This window comes from Synchiropus splendidus, chromosome 7 (assembly GCF_027744825.2).
Source record: "Synchiropus splendidus isolate RoL2022-P1 chromosome 7, RoL_Sspl_1.0, whole genome shotgun sequence".
In the NCBI taxonomy this organism is placed as follows: Eukaryota; Metazoa; Chordata; class Actinopteri; order Syngnathiformes; family Callionymidae; genus Synchiropus; species Synchiropus splendidus.
This window is the reverse complement of record NC_071340.1, coordinates 14,306,638-14,329,065: the sequence shown is the minus strand read 5'-3', so window position 1 is coordinate 14,329,065 and position 22,428 is coordinate 14,306,638. Positions and strand designations below refer to the sequence as shown.

Here is a 22,428-nt window from a genome sequence, read left to right as displayed (position 1 = left end):
GAGTCTTTTCTCCTAACTTAACCAGGCCGTCTAGCCAGACTGGAATACAGACTTAGAAATAAACACGGCCTGATCCTCCAACATAGTAGAGTAAACATCCCTGGAGGCTTTGTAATGTGATGCCTGTCATGGTTATCGGCTGAGCATACTGTATTCCACATTTCTGACACAGATTTCAAGATGTGTCAGAAAGGTATATCGAAAGAGAACAATACTATTGGTTCGTCAATACTAAGAGGATCTACTTAAAAAATTGTCTACTCCTTTACATGCCCTCGATGATGGAATAAACAGATTGTGTGTGAATAAGGGTGGTCTCTGGAGGGGGTGGGAGTATTGTTCGGAGAAGAAAGAATCTCTGCTGTTGTCTGTCAGATGCAGAACAGCTCAGACAGAAAGGGGAGGGATAGAGGGACAGTGGTGGCATTTAAACTGAAAGACTCACTTGTGTCACATGAGTTTCCACAACCTGCGGTGGCACAAGAATGGACACGCTATATAAGGTTACTTTCTCAAACGTTAATGTCAAACAGCTGAACAATTACATGTTGTATATTTCATAACCAAAAAGAGGAATCATTGTTTGATCAGCTCTATACCAGGAGGGTAAAAAAATAAAAAGTTATCACAACAAACCATACAATAAAATCCTCCAAGTGAAACACTCACACAACAGTAATATATTGCTGGAAGTCACATGTTGCTAATAAGCCCTATTGACTGCAGGACTTATACATAACAGAACCTCTTAAGGACTAACCTACTCCCACTAAATTAAATCACGAGGCTCGTGCAACACTATTTTGCTGTAGTAGAAAAGAGGAGGATAAATGAATAAATAGGCACTTTCTTGAAGTGCAACTAGTATGGATGTTAGCTTCAATGTTAGCTTACATACAAAATAATAACACATTGCCATACAATAACAGCTGCATTAAACAAAACTTTCCGGTCCTAAAAGATGGCTAAATGCACAACAAAACCGCAGGAAACTCACATGATAGAACAAAAACTCCCCTTTTGCCCAGCCGGGCAAAACCGGCGAAGTAGCGTGAAGTCGTTCAACGACGTTAAGTAATGTTGCGCTAACAGCATTGCGCATGCGCAGAGCACAATTTAGAAAAGAAAAAAAAACGTTTTCAGTGTCTGTATACTTTTGGTCGATGACAGAACACTCGCTAACTTCAGCTGGACAAGAAAAATGTAACAATTTTGCCATGAATGGACATAAACGAAAGAAAAAACGTCATAAGAGAATACAATTATTTATTGTGGCACACACATTTAATAACGGCGACAAAGCAAGTCCGATTTTGGTGAAGTATTAAGTGCATTTTCTGTGCAACAATTGAACATTTACTTCACATGAAACTCAAACTGAAATTGATTTGACTTTTTTGATGTCCAGTAAACAAGAGATTTTCCTGCCATTTGAAAAGCTGAACTACAGCACAATCATAGCTACACATAGATATTTGCACAATAAAACAAATAAGGAATACTTTTGGTACATAAAAGAAGTTTTATGTTTTCATTTCATCAACTATTCTGTTTGTCTGATGAGCAGAAGCAGCAGTCCCATAGATATAAAACTTAAAGCTGCCAGGAGAATTGAATAAAGAGAACATCAAACCTTCAATTTAAAGTCAACAAAAGTAAGGCAAGCAACTATATTATATATGGTCTGTAAGAAAGATGGTACAGAAACAAATGCCCCATACACATCTTGCAAGTATTGTGAATATTATAGGATTTGGGATGGAATTGTGCGTATCATTACACTGAAAGTCACTGACTTGCTTTTCAGAGAAAGTGCAGAGTAAAACAAAAATCATTTGAAATACATGAAAGTGCATCAAACAGTGAGACGGAGGTATGAAGGTGGACACCAGACGCGGTTTTCAAGTTCACGTTTAAAATACATCGACGAAGGGTCAGGAGTATTACTCTAAACAGTAAGGCTTTTTGGAATAGTACTCAGTTCATGACAGCTGTCTTGCAATTTTAACATGGAGGTTTTGCTCTTTATCACTGTTGTGGCTGATCAAAAGCCACATCGAGCTTGTCGTAGATTTCCTTCAACAAAAGCAGAGCAGCGTCCTCAGATTCCCTGATAGACAAGACAAAGAAGACAAGGATCAAGAAATATGATGCACAACACGATAGTTGGGAAACAGAAGCTCACCAGTAGCAAAGATGTGACTGAATAGCAAACAGATATTCATTAAAGCTCTCAATGGGTTTTTCCTGAAGTACATAGTCGATTCTCCTTCCTCCATTTAGCATTCCCACTTTGATCTGGGACTGGTCTTTCTCTTCTGCTGATCCAGACATGTCTGGTTCGTCACACACACCTGCAATGGAAGAAAACACATGACCAAGTCGAGCTATTTGATTGGCTATTTTCATTACTCATGACATGGATTCGGGGAATAACTGGTGGAAAAACTAGTTTTACAAACTGAGTCACCCGTTCACCTGGCCCCCATGTCTTAAAGATATTATTGACAGTAATATAATTATTTGACAAAATCCAAAATGCTTTTCACATCAGCAAAAGCCACATACAATTATTTAGAATATTTCACAATTTTGTGACTTTTCATTTTTAAGCTTTTTTCGTTTTTTTAGGACAAATACAAATAGACTCTGTGTAAAAAGTTATGCAGTTGCTCTCTCCTAATCTTGCTTAACTATCATATTACACAGAAAGTTCAGGCACATGCATGAGCATGTTGATGACCTTCAGTCAATGGATTACACCTAAAGGAAAAGGTGATCCCATTTAATTAGCTATATTTTTGTTCCTCATTGTCGTCAAATTTCCATTAGATCCCACATATGCTGAAGGCCTGTCAACTTCAAAGCTGTCACTCAGTGCTTAATTGAAATGGTGTACTGACAGGAATGGGAAAAGACAGTGAAGGGAGAAAAGAGGGAAAAAAACAGGGGTGTATTTGAGGATAACTAAATGAGGGATACAAGTTTAGATGACAGTCAAGAGGAAATACAAGAAGTTCTGCCTATAGCTGCAGCCGCGTATGTTACATGATAGCATGATACTATAGGTACATAATGTTCTTAACTAGGGAATCTGCTAACTTGTGGCTAATCACCAGTGAAATGGAAACACACACTTTGTCAAGAGCACACAAAACAAGGTCAGACTTTTACATTACATTGTCACTAAGTCAGGAATAATGGACAGAAATTAAAAGTGGCCAAGAACAGAGTGCAGGCAGGGTGGAAGGGACTGTCAGGGGCGATCTGTGACAGAAGAGTGGCAGGTGGGGGGAAAGGGAAACTTTGCTGGGCAGTAGTAGACATGAAGACAAGAAGCAAAGTTAGAAGCGGCAGAGTTGAGATTTTTCCTGGAAGTGCTAAGAAAGGACATTATAAGAAATGAGTATATCACAGCGACAGCTCATTTACATTAGTTACACTAGAGTGGACAAGCAACTGAACGTCGGTTGTTGAATTGTCTCACAAAAATCTCAGGACAAAAGCAAGGAGCAGTTGCATTATGAATCCAGTCTGTCATGAGTAGCCTTACACAACCATGTGATGTGGTATAACCAAAGTATTGATAAAGAATATTCTTTCAAAGAATGATAGATGAAAAAATGTCTACCTTGGGTTTCTTGTGGAGTTTCCACTATTGCAGTTTCTCCTGCTTCCACTGGGGGCAGCGCAGCAACAGGTAGTCTAGAAAGAGACTGCCATGCTGTTCTTAATGACCCCAGAACATTGTTTTTCAAATCCATCCCCATGCGAGTCAAGCTGTCTTTGAGTTCTAGAAGGATAATATCAAAAATTAGATTGAGAGCCGCCTCAAGTAATGCTGGTAGTTCGTACCCAAGTGCATCCTCTTGCGACCTTTATGGTGAGGAATAAGCATAGGTTCCAGGTCTACTTCTGGCACAATCATGGGCTCAATCCGATACGCAACCGGGTCAAACTGCACACAACACAATGAAGGAATTAAATAGGAACTGAGCAGGATTGTCTGTCAGTATGGTCGTTGAATTTCCCCACTGTGGGAAGAATAAAGGCAACCTATGTAATTCTCCAGTTATCACAACCATCGCTCACATTTTTGCACACCTGCCTAAAATTTGAGCCAAAAACTCATTGATGAATCATTTGAGAAGAACAGACATAGATTTTTCATACACCACCTCGGCCTCTTAAGAGCTCTTTCTGAATTCCTGTGACCAAGGTAAATCAAACACACAGTGGAATTTAATTTTGACTCACTGGGTGATAGATGTTGTAGAAGCTCTTGCAGGTCGGAAAGGTGTAGTTGGGATCGATGCGTTTAAGTCCACGGACAGTCAAGAACATCCCGATAGGTGAACCAAAAGCGAAAAATGTCTGTGGGTGGAATGCTAACTGCGGGTAATCTACGGACACCTGAAAGTTGAATACAAACTGGTCAATTTAATGCTTAATAAGGACCTACATAAACAAGTACACTTGGAAGAAGGACAATGACACAGATGCAAGGGTGTAACATGGAAACACTATCCAGCTAATGACAGCGGGCTTTGCAACAAAGAAAAATCGTGCAAATGTAATGTATGCAGCAAAGACTTAACATTACGAAACAGAGCAAAACTCAATGGGCGAAGAAGCACCCTGAGAAGACTGGAGCATGCTGAGAGACACACCTGTCCCTTGGCAATGCCACCATTGGTCTGTCCCGGCAAGCAGGGGAGGCACGGAGGCAACACATTACAGCAGCAAGCTTTCAGCACGGTTCCTCGTCACATGCCGTGTATGTGCATTTAGGTACTGTACCTGTCCAATACCCACGTTGAAGTACTCGTAGTCCACAGCACTGGTGATGGACTGTGCTCTGTGCAACTGCGTCGGCTGTTTTGTTGATTCTGACAATAGGTCACCATCAACTTCACTTCCAGAGGGATCCTGAGGTAGATTTTGTGCACCTGGTCCTAGTCGGGCTGCTGCCACTTTACAATCCTGATTGGGTGAAAATTAAACCTTTTTTGGAACGAGTGTGAAACTCCAAATATGGAGACCAAGTTCATTTGTGGCCTGTAGGAGCTCAAAATACATAAAATTAAATGAGTGCACTAAAAACTGGATAACCAAAGAAACATGCTTGTGCGTGAATTTATGTATCTTTTGAAATGAGATGTGCATTTACAATCTGTCACCCAACGTGGAGAGTTCAGAATCAGATTCATGTGTATTATTTTGAGATAATACTGACTTTAATGAAATGAGTGTCACTAGGTGAAGCCACATTTAAGTGACAGTAAAGCAAGGTATACGTGTGATAAAAGTAAATTTAGTGTACCTTGACAGAAACCAACAATAGTAGCAACAAAAGAATCATTTTTTTCTTATTGTGTGGTGACATTAGTAATGTGACATTAGTGCTTGAATTGAATAAGTGTGATGTGCTTTGAATACATCAACAAAAAACGAGACGTTTTTCTTTATGTCTGACCTCTGGGAGACATTTCCTCTTGACGCAGTTCAGAATCTTTTTTCGTGGACCAAGAGGAATTCCCAAGTCTTTCAGATCATTGTCTTGGCAAAGAGCCTACAAAGTGAGAAACATGTGTTAGGTGTTTTTATTAAAGCTATGTTCTAGAACAGTTTGGGCATCATTGTACCAGTGAATCCAGGTCCAGATTTTCTGCCTGTAGTGTGGGCAAGAACTGCTGTAAGCCTAGTTTGGCCAGAGCCTGGTGAAGAGTGTCACACCCCGGATTACTGGAAGCCTCTAAGAGCGGCTGACGAACATGGAGCAAAAATTAGGGAGCGATATGATTTCAACTGTCCAGTGTCAATGAATCAAAGCGTGATGTCAATGACCCACCTCCTTTGTGGATTCCACACTGATCCTCTGATTCGTTAGCATGTCAAACAGAATCAGTGACCCTGACGTGGACAGACGTTTGAATTAGGGTAATTGCGAGCAAAACTGGCTGAGCGTGTGTGTGCTTGTGAACTCACCGAGGCTGTGGCCCACTACTGAAACCTCCCCACTGAACTCTGGGTGTCTCTGTTTGAAGAGGGTGTGAAGTCTGTTGATCTCTGAGGCTACCGTGTCCACAATGGTCTGACAGTAGGTTGGGCTATTGTAGAAAAACAGGTCTAGCAGTGTGTCATTGGTGAAATGTCTCAGCCTGCTGATGCTGGGCAAAGTGATTCTCTGGATGTCCCTGAAAAACGTAGACAGACAGACCAATGAGAAGAGAAAGTTATCAAAAGCTATTCTGCTACACCACCATTCCAGCACAAGAGAATCATTATAAGACAGTTCAACTCACGCATCCACACCAGTGGCGTCCCCGTGTAAAGCACTATGCCAGTTCACTGGGAGGAACTCAACTCTTCCCACCTTGCCATCCAGTTGAGACTGCTTATAATGAGTGGACAGGAGGGACAGAGTAGCACTCCTGAAATCGTTGACTGTCAACATATAAAAGTCATTTAGACAGAAGTCTACATCATTGTATGCAATTCTACTTCATTTGGTTGACATATTTCTGACTATGGTTCACATTACTATACAGACAAACATCACATACCACATTGTATGATGGACCTAAAGCGCAGGTCACAGGCAGGACCAATACCATGGACCATGAAAACTAGATGATCCACCTTTTCTGGTTCACCTGAAGGCACAATAATTGCTTTTCAAACGACAATTCAGGGGCACTTAGCATAGGTGTAATGTATGTATGTATTGCAATCTGATAATCACCATCAGGAATTTCTACAAAGGTGTTTTCAACTCCCCTCTTGACTGTGCGTGGCCGTGTGTGCTCAGACGGGGATGATACCCACTCCTCCTGAAACACCATTGGCTGGTACTGCATTATAAGCTGATGAAAGAGGAGCCAGACAAGCCACAGGTTAAGTGAAACAGTTGGCCATGAAGACAAGAGTTGAACTCACCTTGGGATTATGTAGAATGATTGTCTCTCCTGTGGGAAATTCCAGCTTCTTCTTCCACTCGTCTTTGGTCACTGCGTTCATATAGGCCTCCTTAAAATGACAACGGAAAAAGCAAGTAAGAATCTAGTCAAATGAAAGGTATTTTTGTTAGGTTTGTCGCCACCTCCAAACTGTTGCTGAACTGCTCAGAGTATGGTATAAATCTGGTGTCTTTATCGCCTCTGTAGAACCAGGTACAGCGGCGGACTTCAGCCGGAGCCTGTTCCCAGTAAACGGCGTAACGCTTTCTCTCTTTGACGTGGATATCATAGCGCTCTCCATCCACAGCAACCACCACCTCCTCTTTTTCTGATACACAAAGGCCAACACAAATTCACAGTTAATCTCTGTGCACTGCTTATTGATCGTCAGTTGAAAAAACATGAGGAATGGGACAGGTGACTGAAGAATGTGGGATCGACACCACTTAATTCCTTCCTTTGTGACCCAGGAAATGGAAAACTGTGAGCAGGCCTGCAAGTGAAATACAGGGTTCACCATAGACAACCGATGGAGAATAAAGAGAGGTGAAACAAACAAATCAGTGTGCTGAGTTTTCCTCCAGGCCATGCCAGGCAACGTGTGGTAGAAAAAATAATCTGTGTATTAAAAATACCCCGTCTCCTCAAGAGCGAATTATATCAATACAGTTAGGGTTGACACCTGTTTGTTTGGACATATCACTATATTGGATAGATGTGTTATGTTAGAATTTGTTGTTATACTGAAACATCACAAAATTGTACATGGAAGATAGGCCTTCTTACTATTATCATGTTGTTTGCTATATTAAAAAGCTCAGATTTAAGAGTTAGAATTACTGCGATTTATGAAATGGATCAAGGAGTAAAAGCGTTAAAATAAGAGCAACAATATTTATATCTTTATTAAGTTTGCCAGTTGCGTAACTTGATTTTACAGAGCAGCTATACAAGTGCTCCCTTAAGCCCCCTTCACTCTCACGCCCATTTCAAGATAAACAGCAAAGCTACACTGCTCTACAGGTACCTTTGAATATCCTGAAGCCAAATGCCAAACTTCACAAGCAAATATAAAACACAAACGACTTAACAAGAATCCTGAAACACAGTCATATGGCCCAGTTTCCATACAAGTTGCAGAAGGGAGCGGCTGTGCCAGCACAGCCGACACAGGTCTTAACCTGGTCCAGTTTGGTTTTCCATTTAATGAGAAACAATATGACAACAACGGAGGTCACGATTCTCCTAAAAACAACTGCGACAGAGAGACAGTCTGTATAAATAGGGATTAAAATTACTTAACATTAAATGCGAGAGGCCAACATTCACTCACAATATACAGTACGAATATTAAATGTCTGTAAATACACACTTCACACGCCTATTGTTTACAGTACATAACGTACACATATTGAAATGCTTTTAAGCAAAGAGATAACAGTTTGGTATAGTATGCTATGCTGGCACACTTACCACTGTTGCAGGCATTCTCAAGTTTTTCAGAGTCTTCTCTGCTAAAAGGAAACCAATCAACATTATCATCCACTTGTCTGCTGAAGAACCAGTGTGGCTGTACTTTCTGGTATGGAGCCGGGACAGGCTCCATGTCAACCATTTCAAAAGATGAGGCAGAAGACGGAGACGCCTCGTCTACAACGGGCAACTCCTGCAAGAAAACAACATGATGGTGTTGCATAAAGCCTTTATTTAGGCGAGAAGAATGGGCAGGAGCGAATCACTGCATGGTGAGCAAAACAAAGCCCTGTTTTGTTTTTGCAAATGTTACTTTCCTATGTTTGCACAACTGACAAAACTGGAGATTGTTACGTCTTGCCACTTAGAATTGGACTATTTATAAAGAGTTTCACAAAAAACAGCGAGCTATTGAAACTTATTGACATATATCATCGGGTCAGAATGTTGACCCCATTGGTTGATGCCACTTTCAGCTTTACAAAAATGTTTAAGAACCCAAAACCACCCAAAATTATACCCAGGTGAAAATAGAGAGAGGAAAATATTATTAACAGGTAAGAGGCAGTCATTTGGTGAGGAATTTCTTTTCGGTTGGAAAGGAAATTAAGGGTAGGTTTTCGCTGTGAGATTAACAATGTTGTTTGTTGAACACATCAAGGTAACACCCTTGTGTTGCCTTACCTGAACCTCTGCTGTTTTCTCTGCTGTCGCAGAGTGACAGGAGTTCTCTAACTGATCCTGGAAGGGCGGGTCAGATGGAGACAAACCCCCTTGTGCACCCCCACTCTCTGACATCTGCTCAACACCTGAGTCCAACACCTCCGATGAGACCAGGTGAGCGGGAAAACATAACCTGCAACACAAATAAAAAAGACATTAGTAACAAGAGCTATACCGGTTCTGTTGACCAGTACTAATCTCGGCGCCTCTAAACCATAAAAACAACCATGACGTGTTAACAGGACTGTAATTACGCCTTAACGGTAAACATCTAATTGTGATACATGTTATATTAATGTTTGCGCAACGTAGATTTTTAAGTGCGTTGCCAAAGTTAGAACATCCTTTAAGACGTGGTTCGGAACTCAAGCTAGCCTAGTAGCATACAGGAAAACAAGTTGAGAGTTACACAGTCTCGCATATAGGCAGACAAAGTGCTTTTATTGTTCATACCTACCGTTAAGAACCCCGGTTATCAAATGGCTTTCTGTCTATTTATTGTTGTTGCGTTGTTTTTTGCAAGCTAAGCTAGCAAGGACAGCCCGCTGTCACTCTAGCTGTGCTGCTTAGGTGTAGTAGGAAATGTTAGTACTGCACGACAAATGCCAACAAATGTCTACCACTGTGATCAGAAAAACCGATATTCTATCAATAATAATGCAGAAAATCAAGACTTAAGGTCTTTTATTCTTTAATATTTTAAAGCATTACTCATTAGTAATTCGCCATCGTGAAAATTAAGTAAACGAGTTATTATTTAATGAGGTGCCTTTTTATTGAGGGTGTACCACAAAACATGTGTTATCAAACTGTGTTAGCAGACTTCGATTGGCGAGAGAGAAAATAGGCCACATTTTATTTTAAAAGTAATTTCTTTAGCATAGCACTTGAGATTTACGACGTGCAATTGAACGCAACATGGTCAACGGAAGACAACGCCCCCAAATATAACAGCGCCATGAGTGTTCTGTACAAGAGAGGAAGATGCGGAAAAGTGCTTAACTACGTACGTCTTTTACTTGAAATCAATTCTGTGGTTTCACTCATATAATACGTCATCCAACTTTAGAGTTTTATTTTCGGGACCCCTCTCCTGTAATGTTATTCAGCAAAAACCTGGCATACCGAATAAGTATTTTGTTTTTACCGCACCTTGAAGAAAGCCAAGTTATACATACGTTTATATCATTAAATAAAAATGTTTTTCAACCACTGTTATCTGGTCAAGACTAAACTTGTCAGATTTTGTTTGGATTCAAAAACTGTATCACTCTGCAAGAATCTCATTCGGAATAAAAATGAGGTGCTCTTGCTGAGAAAAAAAATCATATTTAGAACCATAATGTATATGTGCCGAAGTAGTGCATTAATGTAGTTGTAGTTAAAGCACATGTGGATCAGTACCTGCTCAAATTGTTTCTGTATGAATGAATGAAACGATTATTCCATTCCGAGTCGCCCAGGTGTAGGATTGGCATGTGTGAAATGTGAGTTCAGAAAAATCTGATGAATGAGCAATTACGCGCCTTTTTTTGACTCATAAAAAATAAACCACCATACAACTGAAGGGTTGTTAATGTTGAAGCCTCGCGTCCACAATGATACATAATTGGGTTGCTACAAATGACTCTCCATAGCAGTCTCAGCTGAAGCAATTCCACTGCAGCGTTGCTCGAGGGTCATTGGGTGAGGAGTGGAACATACCGACGGAGGGCAGACTGAGTAAAACTTGAACACGTAGACACACCCAGTTCAACAAAGTGTGAGAGACATGCAGAGCAATGAGTGTGGAGCAATAGGAGGGTGTGGCTTTTTACACAGAGGGAATAGATAAGTTGAGTTTGCCTAGTAGAAGGGGGCAGGAGTCACAATCCTGAAGAGAGACAGCCCTTTACTTTCACTCTGGACTGCACTTATTCCACTCACTCTGCTCCAGCTGTTTTGAACAATCTCTAGTGCAGAAAACAGTAGTAGAAGGAACAAGGAAATCCTTGAGACGCTGACATGAAGGACAAAGTGAGACGGGGAGGACGAAATCAAGCCAAGAATGGTGAGAATTCTTTCAAAGGTCTCTCTGTTTCTATGCAGTCTTTCTCTTCCTTCTTCCCTACTACGGTGCCTCCCTCGCAGTAAAAATGTGAAGAGGGTGGGGTATTTAGCATGCCTCTGCTGTTCTCCATGCACTCTGTTTCGAACAGCCTCTGCTCTTACTTTCTTCCCATTTCTGAAAGCATATTTACAAGTTTAAGTTGAACCGAACTGTAAACACCATGACTCACATGAAAGTGTAACTAGACAGTTGACATATTTGTTGTGTCAATTCAAACAATGAATGATAGCTACCAATGAATTCTGTCAAACTATACACCACTGACAGTGAAGACGCCAATAATTTCAAATAACTAGCTCTAAAATGCAACAGAATATAAATTACATTCAGTAAATAAGGCTGATTCATTAATAAATTAAATTATTAGTTGAATAATATTTGTCATTGGTTGAAAAATGTCAATAGCCATGGTGAAACATTAACTTACTGGTTAGTCACAATAATTGGTTTATAGATAATCATGACACAGAGAGTGTCAGAAAGCCATCATGTTCTTGCCCCTCCTGTCACAGAGCCCATTGTTTCCCTGCAACTCATCTCAACTCACAAAATGATTGATTGAAATTGAATGTGTCCGGGAGGGATTCTTCACTTGAGGAGCCATTTTAACCAAGTACTATATGTGACTCACTATTTAACTGCAGAACATCAATTGAAGCAGTTGTTTTGGGGTCAATGTTGCACTGTTTTTTTGTGGCCGCTCCAGAGTGGAAAGAAAAGCCTGCTGGATCCAGACTGAGAGGAGGAACTTTTCTTTAGCCAATCACAAACACAGAATGAATTTTCTTGGGTTGGTTCCAGTAGCAAAGTAGTCCCAGCTTGACAGCATGGGACTGAATAGTGTGTCTAGCCTTTGCTAGAAGACCTGCAAAGGACTTTATCAGAAGGTGTTATCTAGCACCTATGTTTGCAAACATGCTCTGCTGCAAAGCTGTAGGTTTGTTAGGTTTAGTATTCTGCTGAGTTTACGTGCCAATACTGGGTGTGGCTGTCCCTTCACCCCGCGATGACATAAAGACCAGTAGGCAGATTGAACAGGTTTAGTCACTATACAGGTTAAGGAACATGCTTGGTCCTGCTCACCCCGTGGATCTACATGTGTGAGAGTAAAATAAAGACACACCCACTTTTACTTTCTACTCACCTCAGCCAGGTTTACCCTTCAGGTAGACTTGTCCTGCCAAACTCCACACTAAATCTCTTTAATTTGATCTTCTCCTTTGCTGTGTTTCAAAGAAGTATTGATGTGACATAAACATGCAGATATTTTCTTCCTGACGTGTAATGACATGATGGCTGCAGGACAATCTTGTTCTGTTCACTTTTGCTTGAATCCCTAATGATGATTTGTTTCGTTCTCACAGATGTTGTTGGTGGGACGGAGGCCGCTACTGTTAAGCGAGATGATGACACATCATTTCCTGTGAAAATCCAGGGAGCTGGAGTGGAGCAGTTTGAGTTGCAGGTATGAACTGTTTCAGACAAGCAGAGAGATACAAATATGCGCCATGAGCTGGTGAGGGTGTCCCTTTGGTTCATTTTTACACAAAAATAAAATAAAATAAAATAAATAAACCTAATGGGTCAAAAAATTATTTAAAATCTTTTACATCTTTGCAATTTCTTCCCCACTGAATCATACGGATGTGAAAAAGGGATGTTCTTAAGCTAGAGAGAAGTCCAGTGTAGTTGCAACTCAAACCACTATTTTTATATGCTGATTCCAAAGCTATATTTTCAGTCAAATGACTCAAAATATAGTTTGTTGGTTTTGTCATTTTTCTTCAATTGCATATTTTGAATGAGATCTCAAAAAAAATAGGTCTGAGTTTGTCAGTACAATAAAAGAGAGTGTTAGGTTTCCCCTGCTGATGTAGCGTCTGGCAAACAGTTTGATGGAATTCAACATTTTCTTTAAATACAGATGAATATTTCTGATTGAGTTCTGCTTGAACTCCTGTGCAGGTTCATGGATTTTGGCTGGTTCAGGATGCAGTTGTGAGTCTGCTGTCGAGGGATGAGGTCTGTCCACGCTCTAACTTCACGCTGTCACTTGCTGGGGCAAGTTTGGACCCTCTGGCACACATGCAAAGCGTTAAGGGTCTTAAACCAGGAGCCATTGTGCGGCTGGTGGAAGGTAAGATTGGTTTTCTTTTGCTTGGAGTTTACAACTAAATTGAAATCTACATGTTCAAATCTTGACCATTTACTGTATTGAAAAAACAAGAGTGAGGTTACCACGACGACCCCATGTTGTTTTGTTATTTGAAGTTATGATTGATGTCGATCGTCTGTGTATCTTTTGCACGAATCACACATTCACACACACTTGATGCTCATTACAATTGCTGACTCATTACTTCTCTGTGTTCGTAACTGCAGAGATTTATGGTCTCGTAGATTGCAAACATGTGTTAGCCAACAACCATGTAGCACTTTGCAGTTATCTGGTACTGTCTGGAATCCTCTGTTCAAATGCACCTTCATTTTTAAATTACCTTGTGCACCAACTGAAATTTCTGGTGACTTTGTGAATCAAATATGCTTCACTAAAATGTTCCAAGTTGAAAGATTTTATTTGTTTTTGTCAAAGATAATGCAATATGAAAGTGTGGCGGTGAGTTCAGAGGATGATTTTATCATTGAATAAGACTATTGTAAAGGTTTAGAAGGAAACGTTGACAGAAATACTGACAATTTCTGCAGTTTAAATTGCAAAAGGTAATCAATAAATAGTTTATTATTTCTTTAATACGGATATTTTTGTTGTTGATGTGTTGACACTATTTAATTAATCTGTTCAAATCCAGCAAAAACAGATGCCAAAACCGAATATGTATGTTTCTTTGCAGAGCCATACACAGCACGCTCAGCTCGGCATCATCTGGCCCGAGTCTTGGAGCTGTTGAGAGCGTCAGGGCCTCGTGATGCCCTGAGAGACGGACGCTCACCAAGCATTCTGGAGACACTGACACACACTCAAACCCAAGGTGTGCCCTTTTACCAGGCTTTATCAAGATTGTCGGAGTGATAAAAGGGTTTGATGGTCCTCCTGGCTCTTTGTTTCAGAGCCCAATGGAAAAAACCTGAAACGCTCCCTAAGCAACACGAAAACAGAAGCAGCCAGCCAGGATGGAACTCCTCCAGACTACCTCCTCCCTGGATCTTCAGATCGTCCGCTGATGGCTCTGTTGCCCAACAGCTCCCAGGCAGAGGTGCATGTCGCCCCCAGTGATGCTCTCATCGCACATCTGGACACTGACTGATAAATGTGTCTCCAGGTGCCCAATTTTGTAAAGGATCTGTCTCTTAGCTGCTGGAATCCACCTCCAGGTCACAGGAAGCTGCAGGGAGACTTCCTTTACATCACAGTGGTAACAATGGAGGGGCGACGGAGTGACATCACATCCTCCCCAAAGGGATTTTTCCTCAATAGGTAAAAAGTCCAATCAAATTATTCCAACTTCCATATAGAGAATATAGTACTATTAAGTGAAAGAATATTAAACAACAATTCATCCACTCAGATCAACAGAGGAAGTGTTCGATCCCCGTCCTGTACAATCTACACCAGTTTACCACTGCTTCACTGACCTGCTGTGTCACATTAGCCCCGCCTTCAAACAGACCTTCGCTTCTCTCCGAAACAGGTAAAGGATGAAAATGATTAAATATCACTGCATTTCCGCTGAATCCTCAAACTCATCTGAGTATCTTACTAAAATTGTATTTCACACATAATCTTTGCTATCATTTTAATTCGAGTGGAGCGTCTCCTCTTAAAAAATAACTTTAAAATCAATGATAGCTTATTTTAAAAAGCAAGTTGACAGAATAAAAGGAAACGCCCCAAAAATCAAGTGGCTTTCGGTGGACAGTAAAGTGGGTCATGTGATATGACTCATCACGGGCAGTAATAAAAGGCCGCCAAATTGCCTCCTCATATGATATTTCTGTTTCATTATTGTTCACATAACTATGACTCACAGAGTCACAGTTAGCCCTTCAACAGAAGACTTAAGTTACACTTCATCAGCTCATTAACATATATCCTTTTATCAATATTATTATAAAATCTAATTATCATAATATTACTGTAAAATATGTATGATAACCTTGGTATTTTGGCAGAACTCTCCCAGCATGCAAGCCTGCCAGTTTCATTGCTAACTTTCTGCCCTCAGGCATCAACAACTCCCAGTGGAGATGACACCCACTCCCTACCACACCTTGTGCTGGTTAGGGCCTCCTTGTGCTTCCCGCACTCACAGGAACACCTTTAATGGTCTGGTGGTGGATGAGCAGCTGGCAAACCAGGTTATTTCTGAGGCTTTTGACTCAGCTTCAGGAAGTCTTCCTGTGAATCATTTGGTTGGTAAATACTTTGCGTGCAGGGCACCGACTGGAATGAGGAGTTGCAAGCAGCCAGAGACCTTCCCCAGAGCACCCTGGAGGAGCGACTGCAGCGGGAAAGAGCTCTGCTGCAGGTACTGGAGAGATGGCCTCTGACCGTGAAGTGATTAAAGCGCTTGTACAAGCAGCTTTTCTGGGTCACAGGTAAACAGCGCATTTGTGAAGACCGTCGTCCAGGCCGTGGAGCCAGTGATGGAAGGATTCGTGGATCCAGTCAATGGAAATCCGGATGATCCAGCCTTCCTGTGGGGAGGGGTGTTCATGAGTCAAGGGGCTGCGAACCCTGAGTTTGGTGGCGAGAGAGGTCGAAGGTACGCTAACAACAACTAAAAACCAAACAAAACAAACAAAAGCAAACAAAAACTTCTGTGCATTTGACATGTCAATAAAGGTCTATATATATACGTCAATAATAAATTACACTATGTGTACATCTTGCAAATGTAGCTGCTAATAAACCGACAAACAAACATCTTGATCTTGCAGGGCGGCGCAGAGGCTGGAGCTCAGAGGGGTGCAGGCCTACAGTGACATAGAGCACCTTCAGGGGTTACACACTCTTCCCACTGCCATTGTGGACTACAGAGGGGTCCGTCTGTCAGCACAGGGTCTGGCCCCAGGACTGGGAGGCTCAGAAAGTGACCAGGAAAATTCCCCAGCCTCAAGGTACTGGTCTGGGATCTAGGTGACAAATATCACTCTGAATCGATTACCTTTTATTCTAGAGGCTTGTTGTATGGAGTCAATGCTGGACCTCCTGCGGAATCACCGCACCGCAGAAGACTACTAGAGCTCCTGGCTCACTCAGCCAAAGCTCTCTCCCTTCAAAAGCATGTGGTGGTGGCGCCCAGCGGTCACCAGGTACCGCTCTTCACATCAGTGGACTCTCAGGGACTCTTGGGCGCTGATGGAAGATTCTACCTGCTGGATGTATTCAGGACTTTCCCAACAGATGCTAACTTCTGTCCGGAAATAGAGACAGTATCTGAAGCTCAAGAGAACTGTGAAGAAGACAACAGTGTGTGTGTAAAAGAAGGCTGGCCGGAGAATTACAACTCAAGCTCAGGGCTTCCACGGCATTTCACCCACAGTCTGTGCAGGCTGAGGCCGGAGTTGATGAAGGCCTTCATCCAGCACAAGTAAGTTGTTTCACTCAACATTCTTGTGATCTTTTTTTAATGTTGTTTTCAGCCGACTAAGCTTTTAATCTCTGCTAGACATGCCCAGTTCTCACAGTGTGTCCGAGACAAGTTGAACGAGGAGGGTGGCTTTGAAGAATGCGCCACAGCTTGTAAGAAGTGATTCATGATATCTGAATGAAAAACTTGCAAAAACTTTGAAGCCATTTTCCCCTCACAACACATTTCTGCCTGCAGCTGACTCCAGGGCCAGGGAGGCTGTCAGACTGGCCTGTAAGGAGGTGGGCTCCCTTAGTAACATCATCTTTGAGATGGGGTTCAGTCCAAGCACCTTCTCTCCAGGTACTTTTCAGGACCCTGCCTGCATGTGCACATTTGTCCATATAAAACTAATCAACCATGTTTCCAGGAGTGGTAATTCCTTCTGCTCAGAGTTCCCAGAACCAGCTGCAGGAGAGACTACTGAGAGAAGCTGCAGCTTTCATTGTCACCCACCAGATACCAGCGTTTGTAAGTTGAGCCTCAAGCTTTTTGTGAGACCAATTAATGAATTACACTGAATAATTGTGTTTTTTATTTCTCAAGCTGGAGTTCTGCTTACAAAGCGATGAGGCACCAATGGATGGTGTTTCTCTCAAACGGGCGCTACACCATAGAGGCGTAAACCTTCGATATCTCGGTCACGTGATAACAGCTATCAAGACTTCTGAGCAGAAAGAGCGCCTGAGGCACATCATGGTGTGTTTGACCTCTGAAATATGTGCAGAATTCTTCTGTGTAAGTGCTGTGACAACCGTCTGCTATGTTCTTCCAGAGATTGGTTGTTGGTGAGATTCTGATGCGATCGACTCGAAGAGTGTTCAACAGTTTCCTTCAGGTTACACTACATTCATGTTTGTTCTTCATCTTAATGCAGGTTGACAAGAACAAAATGATCATGTGCTTGCAGGGCGTGGACATCCCAAGTCTGGCAGCAGCTATCAGTCACTTCCTTTGCTGCTTATTGGCTCCCCAACACGCGACGCCACCCACCGCAGATGACTCCAAAAAGAAGTCAAGAAGGCGTGGCCGAGGACCAGGGGCTGCTGAGAGCACACCCTGGAGCATGTTGACCGGCTCTGAGCTGTGGAACCTGGTTTGCCAAGATGCTGTTGAAACATATAACATCTCTGATGACCTGGGGTATTGACAGTTTTGACCACACATTTGCCCATCCCAGAGTCAATTTGTGGACCAGTGTTTGTCTTTTTGACAGGTCTGGGGTGACACAACTCGTTGAACTGCACGGATTCCAGAAGATCTCTCTGCTCAGAGAGTTCTGCTTGAAGACTGGAGTTCAGGTAGCAGACATACATTTTACTCTTTTTTTATATTACACAAGTTTAATCTATCTAAATGTATGCAACCTTTTTCCAACTTCATGATGCTTACATGTTGTATTATTTTTGTTATTGTTTTATAATGGCTCAGTGAGTTCATTTGTGAGCAAACATTCCTCATTGTTGATGTTGATTCTGACTCAGCTGCGACTACGAGACTACATCTTCGACAGCCAGAGCAAAGCTCCAGTCAGTCCTGACGACATCCTCAACGTCTTTCCTGTCGTCAAACATCTCAACATGCCAACCGCTGACGCTTCCAGAGCTCTGGAAGCTGCACAGACCTCCATTCAAAAAGGTGAGACCACGACTGAGTCAATTTGGGCTTGTCTTTTTTTTAATCTTTCACTTTTTCACTGACAAACATGCTTAAATGTTCTTCCGTAAGGTGTCATCGACCCTCATTCCTCTCCTCATTTCTAAGAATGCATGTTTACTTTTGTTTACCATGTTTACCATTCTGATATTAACTGTCTGAATTGATGGTACTGACAGGACTGTTGGATCAGGCACATGAACACCTCAAAGAAGCGGGGTACCTGTTCAGCAGGGTGTGTGATGACCTGCACCCCGAAGCCAGCTACTGTCACACCCTGATGGCCAAAGTTGCCTTCCTGCAGGGCAAGCTTGCTGAGGTATTTTTACAATTATACTGGCGACTGATTCATAGGTTGGACAGGGGTGTCAAACTCAAATTACCTGGGATCATCCGGAGGCTGCAAGTGACTTCACGCTTACATGTCAAGGGATGACACATGATATTGCGATATGAATTTTCAAAACATACCACACACAATGTGCATGTGTGTATTACATATGTGTCACAGTTACTCAAAACCAGCAAGTCACTCTAGCTCCCAAAAGGTGCCACCATGAAACATCAACTGTTAAGATGATGAAGACAACTATTGCTAAGCATAAAGCTACCCTTCGTGTTGGGGTTGTTGATCTGCTCTTATTGAAGCTTCGTATGTCGTAGTAATGCCTCTAGTGCTCCAAGTCTGGCAAAGCTGGTGATATTTTGCCTCTCACCTGATCTGGGAAGCCTCTGTATTCCCTCTGAAATGGGACATACTTGGGATGTTTAAGTTTAGCTTATGTCAGTGCCAGTGGAAGAAGATAAACTATGTTAAAATTCACTCTCAGCCCTATGCTAGTGTCGTGATTTAACAAAGCTTGCAAAACAGAAAAGCTTGTTTTGTGAGAAAAAGTGCATCCATCATTTAGATATGCTATTAGCTGAAATAAAAGTAATAACACGCTCATTGTTTTTGTCATTGTCCACCACTCTATAATCACAGTTGTTATTTCTCATTTGTTTGTTTTTCTGAAGGCCCGAAGTGTCCAACTAAAAGCAGTGGTCATCAGTGAGAGAGTCCTCGGCTTTGACCATCCCAACACCATCCAGCAATACGTAAGTGAAAAATAGTTCATATTCCAGTTACAACAAAGAGGACAATTACCACCAGCGTATAGACATGACTGAAGATACTGGATGTTAGCGAATGAATGACAACAACACTTTTTGTGAAAAGATAAGCAAATGAAATGAATTGCGGTTGTTGACAGACTTTTCTAGCTGTGTATCTGCACGCTGGAGGAGAGACAGCTTTGGCCCAGAAGTGTCTGCTGAGAGCTCGTCTGCTGCTTCTCACAGTTCACGGAGAAGACCATCCTTACATCGCAACAGTGGATGTATGTGAAACTCAAACAATTCAAAATGTATGCATGAGACTTCTAAGAAGTTAGTCATGACTTTCTCCTGCAGAGCTGCCTGGGGTTGATGATGACTGGGGCTCAGGCGGCACAGTTCCTGAAGAACGCCCTCAAAATCAACACCTCTTTCTTTGGCCCTTCAAACCTCTACACTGCACTGAGGTTGGATTTGTCTTGTAACTCCCTGATTTTATCAAAGTCATTTCTCATTTTCTGGATCTGTGATGTGCAGCCAACACCTGCTGGCACAGTGGATGTGCAGCCAGGGTGACTATCGATCTGCCATGAGTCATGAGAAAGAAGCCCTCACCGCTTTTACACTGATGGTAGGTATTTATGACGGTGAACTGAAGTTCTTAATTTGATTTGCATCATTCCAAATGTTTGATCTCTCTTTAGTTTGGGGAGGATCACGCTCAGACCCGATGCAGCACGGAGTTTCTGTCCACTATTACGAAGCAGGCAGTGAAAGTGGAACGCTCCCTGAGACAAGCAGCAACTGAATCCTCAGAGCATCCAGTGGAGGTATGAGCTCAGGTTCGGCTTAAAGTCTTTTCAAGATGGTAAAATTAGAGGGATTATTGACGAAGAGTAGCATTTTAAAAAGTTGTGGGATTTAACTGCTCATTTAATGATTTCCTAGTGTTGAAGCTATTTAGCGGTCATTGGGCAGGAGGCAGGAATACACCCTGGACAGGTTGCCAGTCCATCGCAGGGCCCACACACCATTCACACACACACACACACACACACACACACACACACACGCATAACTAGGGGCCATTTTAGAGTGTTCAATAAACCTAGTAAGCATGTCTTTGGACTGTTGGACGAAACCAGGTACTCTGGCGCACATGGGGAGAACATGCAAACTCCATGCAGAACGGCCTCCAGCCCAACCCCGCAATCGAACCCGCAACCTTCTTGCTGCAAGGCGAGAGTGATAACCACTAGGCCCCCGTGTGGCCAGTCCAAAAACAACAACAGGTTAACTAGGGACTGTAAATATATCTGCACTTCCATTTTTGACGAGGTGTCCAGAGTGTTCCTGACCTTAGAAACAGGCTGAAGTATGTTATGAATGTTTATGATGATATTTTCTTCCATTGGTTGTTTTCCTCTTGCAGTGCATCACTCCCTCTAGTGACACAATTCAGGAGCAGATGGGTCTGGTCACTGGGATTAAACGAATTGCATACAGGTAAAAAGATGGTGATGCCAAAACACAGCACAGACAATCACGCTAGGTGTTTCATGAGATAGAAAAGATAGAAAATCAGTGTCAGCAATGTCACGGTGGAAATAATAATTTGAAATTAAATATGGAACTATAATAATGGCATATTAATCAATGCAGTCATTGGAAGCTCAACTGAAACATTTAAATAATATATTTGAGCTTCAATTTGACACCTTAAATACAATATATATTCCTTGATGTTTAATAGAAATTGACTATGCAAATGCAAACATTGAACACTTAATGTGATTTTGTGATATGACGGGCCCAGACATTTCTACCATTTTTGACCAGAAAAATATTTGCTTGTAACACCATTCTATCTGATTTTATTGCAGTAACAAATTCCTTGAGTTTAAGCAGAAGCACAAGGAAATCAAAGCCGCGGTGGCCAAAGAACTGCTGAGCAAGTTATCGCAGGAACCTCTCATCCCAGACCCCCTGGAGGAAGCCGGGAAAAGCGAAAACAAAGAAACAGGAAACAGGCATGGAGCAGAGAATGGAGGAAGCCTGGCAGTCATTGCCGCCGAGAACCAACCTGAGGAGGAAACTGGAGAGACTTCCACCTCAGTTTTGGCCAACGGTCATGAGTCAGATCCAGAAGGAAAAACACAAGTGGACGGACCATCAGCCGAATCTACTGCAGTTAAAAGTGAAGCCAATAATCCAAAAGATTTGGGTGGAGCTGTGAGCAAAACTTCCTTAAATAAAGGAACCTGGGCTGATGTGGTTTCTAAATCCCCAGTGGCCAACGGGACAGAGAACAAGCACGCAGCTGTCAACGGAGTGAGTGTGAATGGAGCAGCTGAGGAGTGAAGGGACATGTCACTGTTTTAACAAATCACTGCTGTAAGAGTGCAGCCTCATGACCCCGAGGATCAATTTTATACCATTAACATGAAGTCTAACAGACAAGTATTACAGTGTGTTCAAGCTGGGAAGTGGCTGTTTTCCTTTTCAATAAAGTTTTTACTGACTATAAAGTTTGGTTTTAAAGGTTTTCTTTTGACCTTTGTCAGAAAGGCAACTCACAGAATCACAGAAAATTATGAGAAATTACTGAAAATGTAATATTTCAAGGAACTACGTTTAAAAACAAAATATGTACAATCACCATCCCATTATACAATATAGAAGGCAAAATAAGAAAGAACTAGAAAATATTTTTCAATATTTTCCCCTCATTTTTCCAATATCTTATGATTTTAATGATCTAATTTGCTTATTTTATTTATTGTACTTATTACAATAAGTACAATATGTGAATACTTTTTTT

The 22,428-nt window shown here is 41.8% G+C and overlaps 2 protein-coding genes across 2 annotated transcripts; one reads left to right on the top strand and one right to left on the bottom strand.

Annotated features, from left to right (window-relative positions):
* Nucleotides 1–1,277: 1,277 nt before the first annotated feature.
* ddhd2 (DDHD domain containing 2) lies at nt 1,278–9,762 on the bottom strand. The gene is made up of 18 exons (XM_053869979.1): nt 9,613–9,762; nt 9,117–9,288; nt 8,433–8,625; nt 7,103–7,287; nt 6,940–7,029; nt 6,746–6,866; nt 6,567–6,656; nt 6,306–6,447; nt 5,989–6,197; nt 5,852–5,913; nt 5,646–5,765; nt 5,477–5,572; nt 4,801–4,983; nt 4,258–4,413; nt 3,856–3,958; nt 3,632–3,793; nt 2,186–2,354; nt 1,278–2,110 (listed from the first exon to the last, which is right to left on the bottom strand). The coding sequence occupies exons 2-18, from the start codon at nt 9,228–9,230 to the stop codon at nt 2,029–2,031; spliced, it is 2,277 nt and encodes a 758-aa protein (XP_053725954.1). The 5' UTR covers nt 9,231–9,288; nt 9,613–9,762; the 3' UTR covers nt 1,278–2,028.
* si:ch211-166a6.5 (clustered mitochondria protein homolog) lies at nt 9,195–22,172 on the top strand. Its single transcript, XM_053869978.1, has 28 exons — nt 9,195–11,205; nt 12,630–12,730; nt 13,231–13,402; nt 14,118–14,255; nt 14,335–14,480; nt 14,547–14,701; nt 14,793–14,915; nt 15,450–15,582; nt 15,660–15,752; nt 15,823–15,989; nt 16,165–16,344; nt 16,404–16,817; nt 16,896–16,969; nt 17,055–17,159; nt 17,227–17,327; nt 17,403–17,555; nt 17,632–17,694; nt 17,767–17,999; nt 18,073–18,157; nt 18,341–18,494; nt 18,692–18,831; nt 19,530–19,610; nt 19,766–19,891; nt 19,965–20,074; nt 20,145–20,238; nt 20,312–20,437; nt 21,040–21,113; nt 21,491–22,172. The coding sequence occupies exons 1-28, from the start codon at nt 11,160–11,162 to the stop codon at nt 21,966–21,968; spliced, it is 4,065 nt and encodes a 1,354-aa protein (XP_053725953.1). The 5' UTR covers nt 9,195–11,159; the 3' UTR covers nt 21,969–22,172.
* The last annotated feature ends 256 nt before the right edge of the window (nt 22,173–22,428 follow it).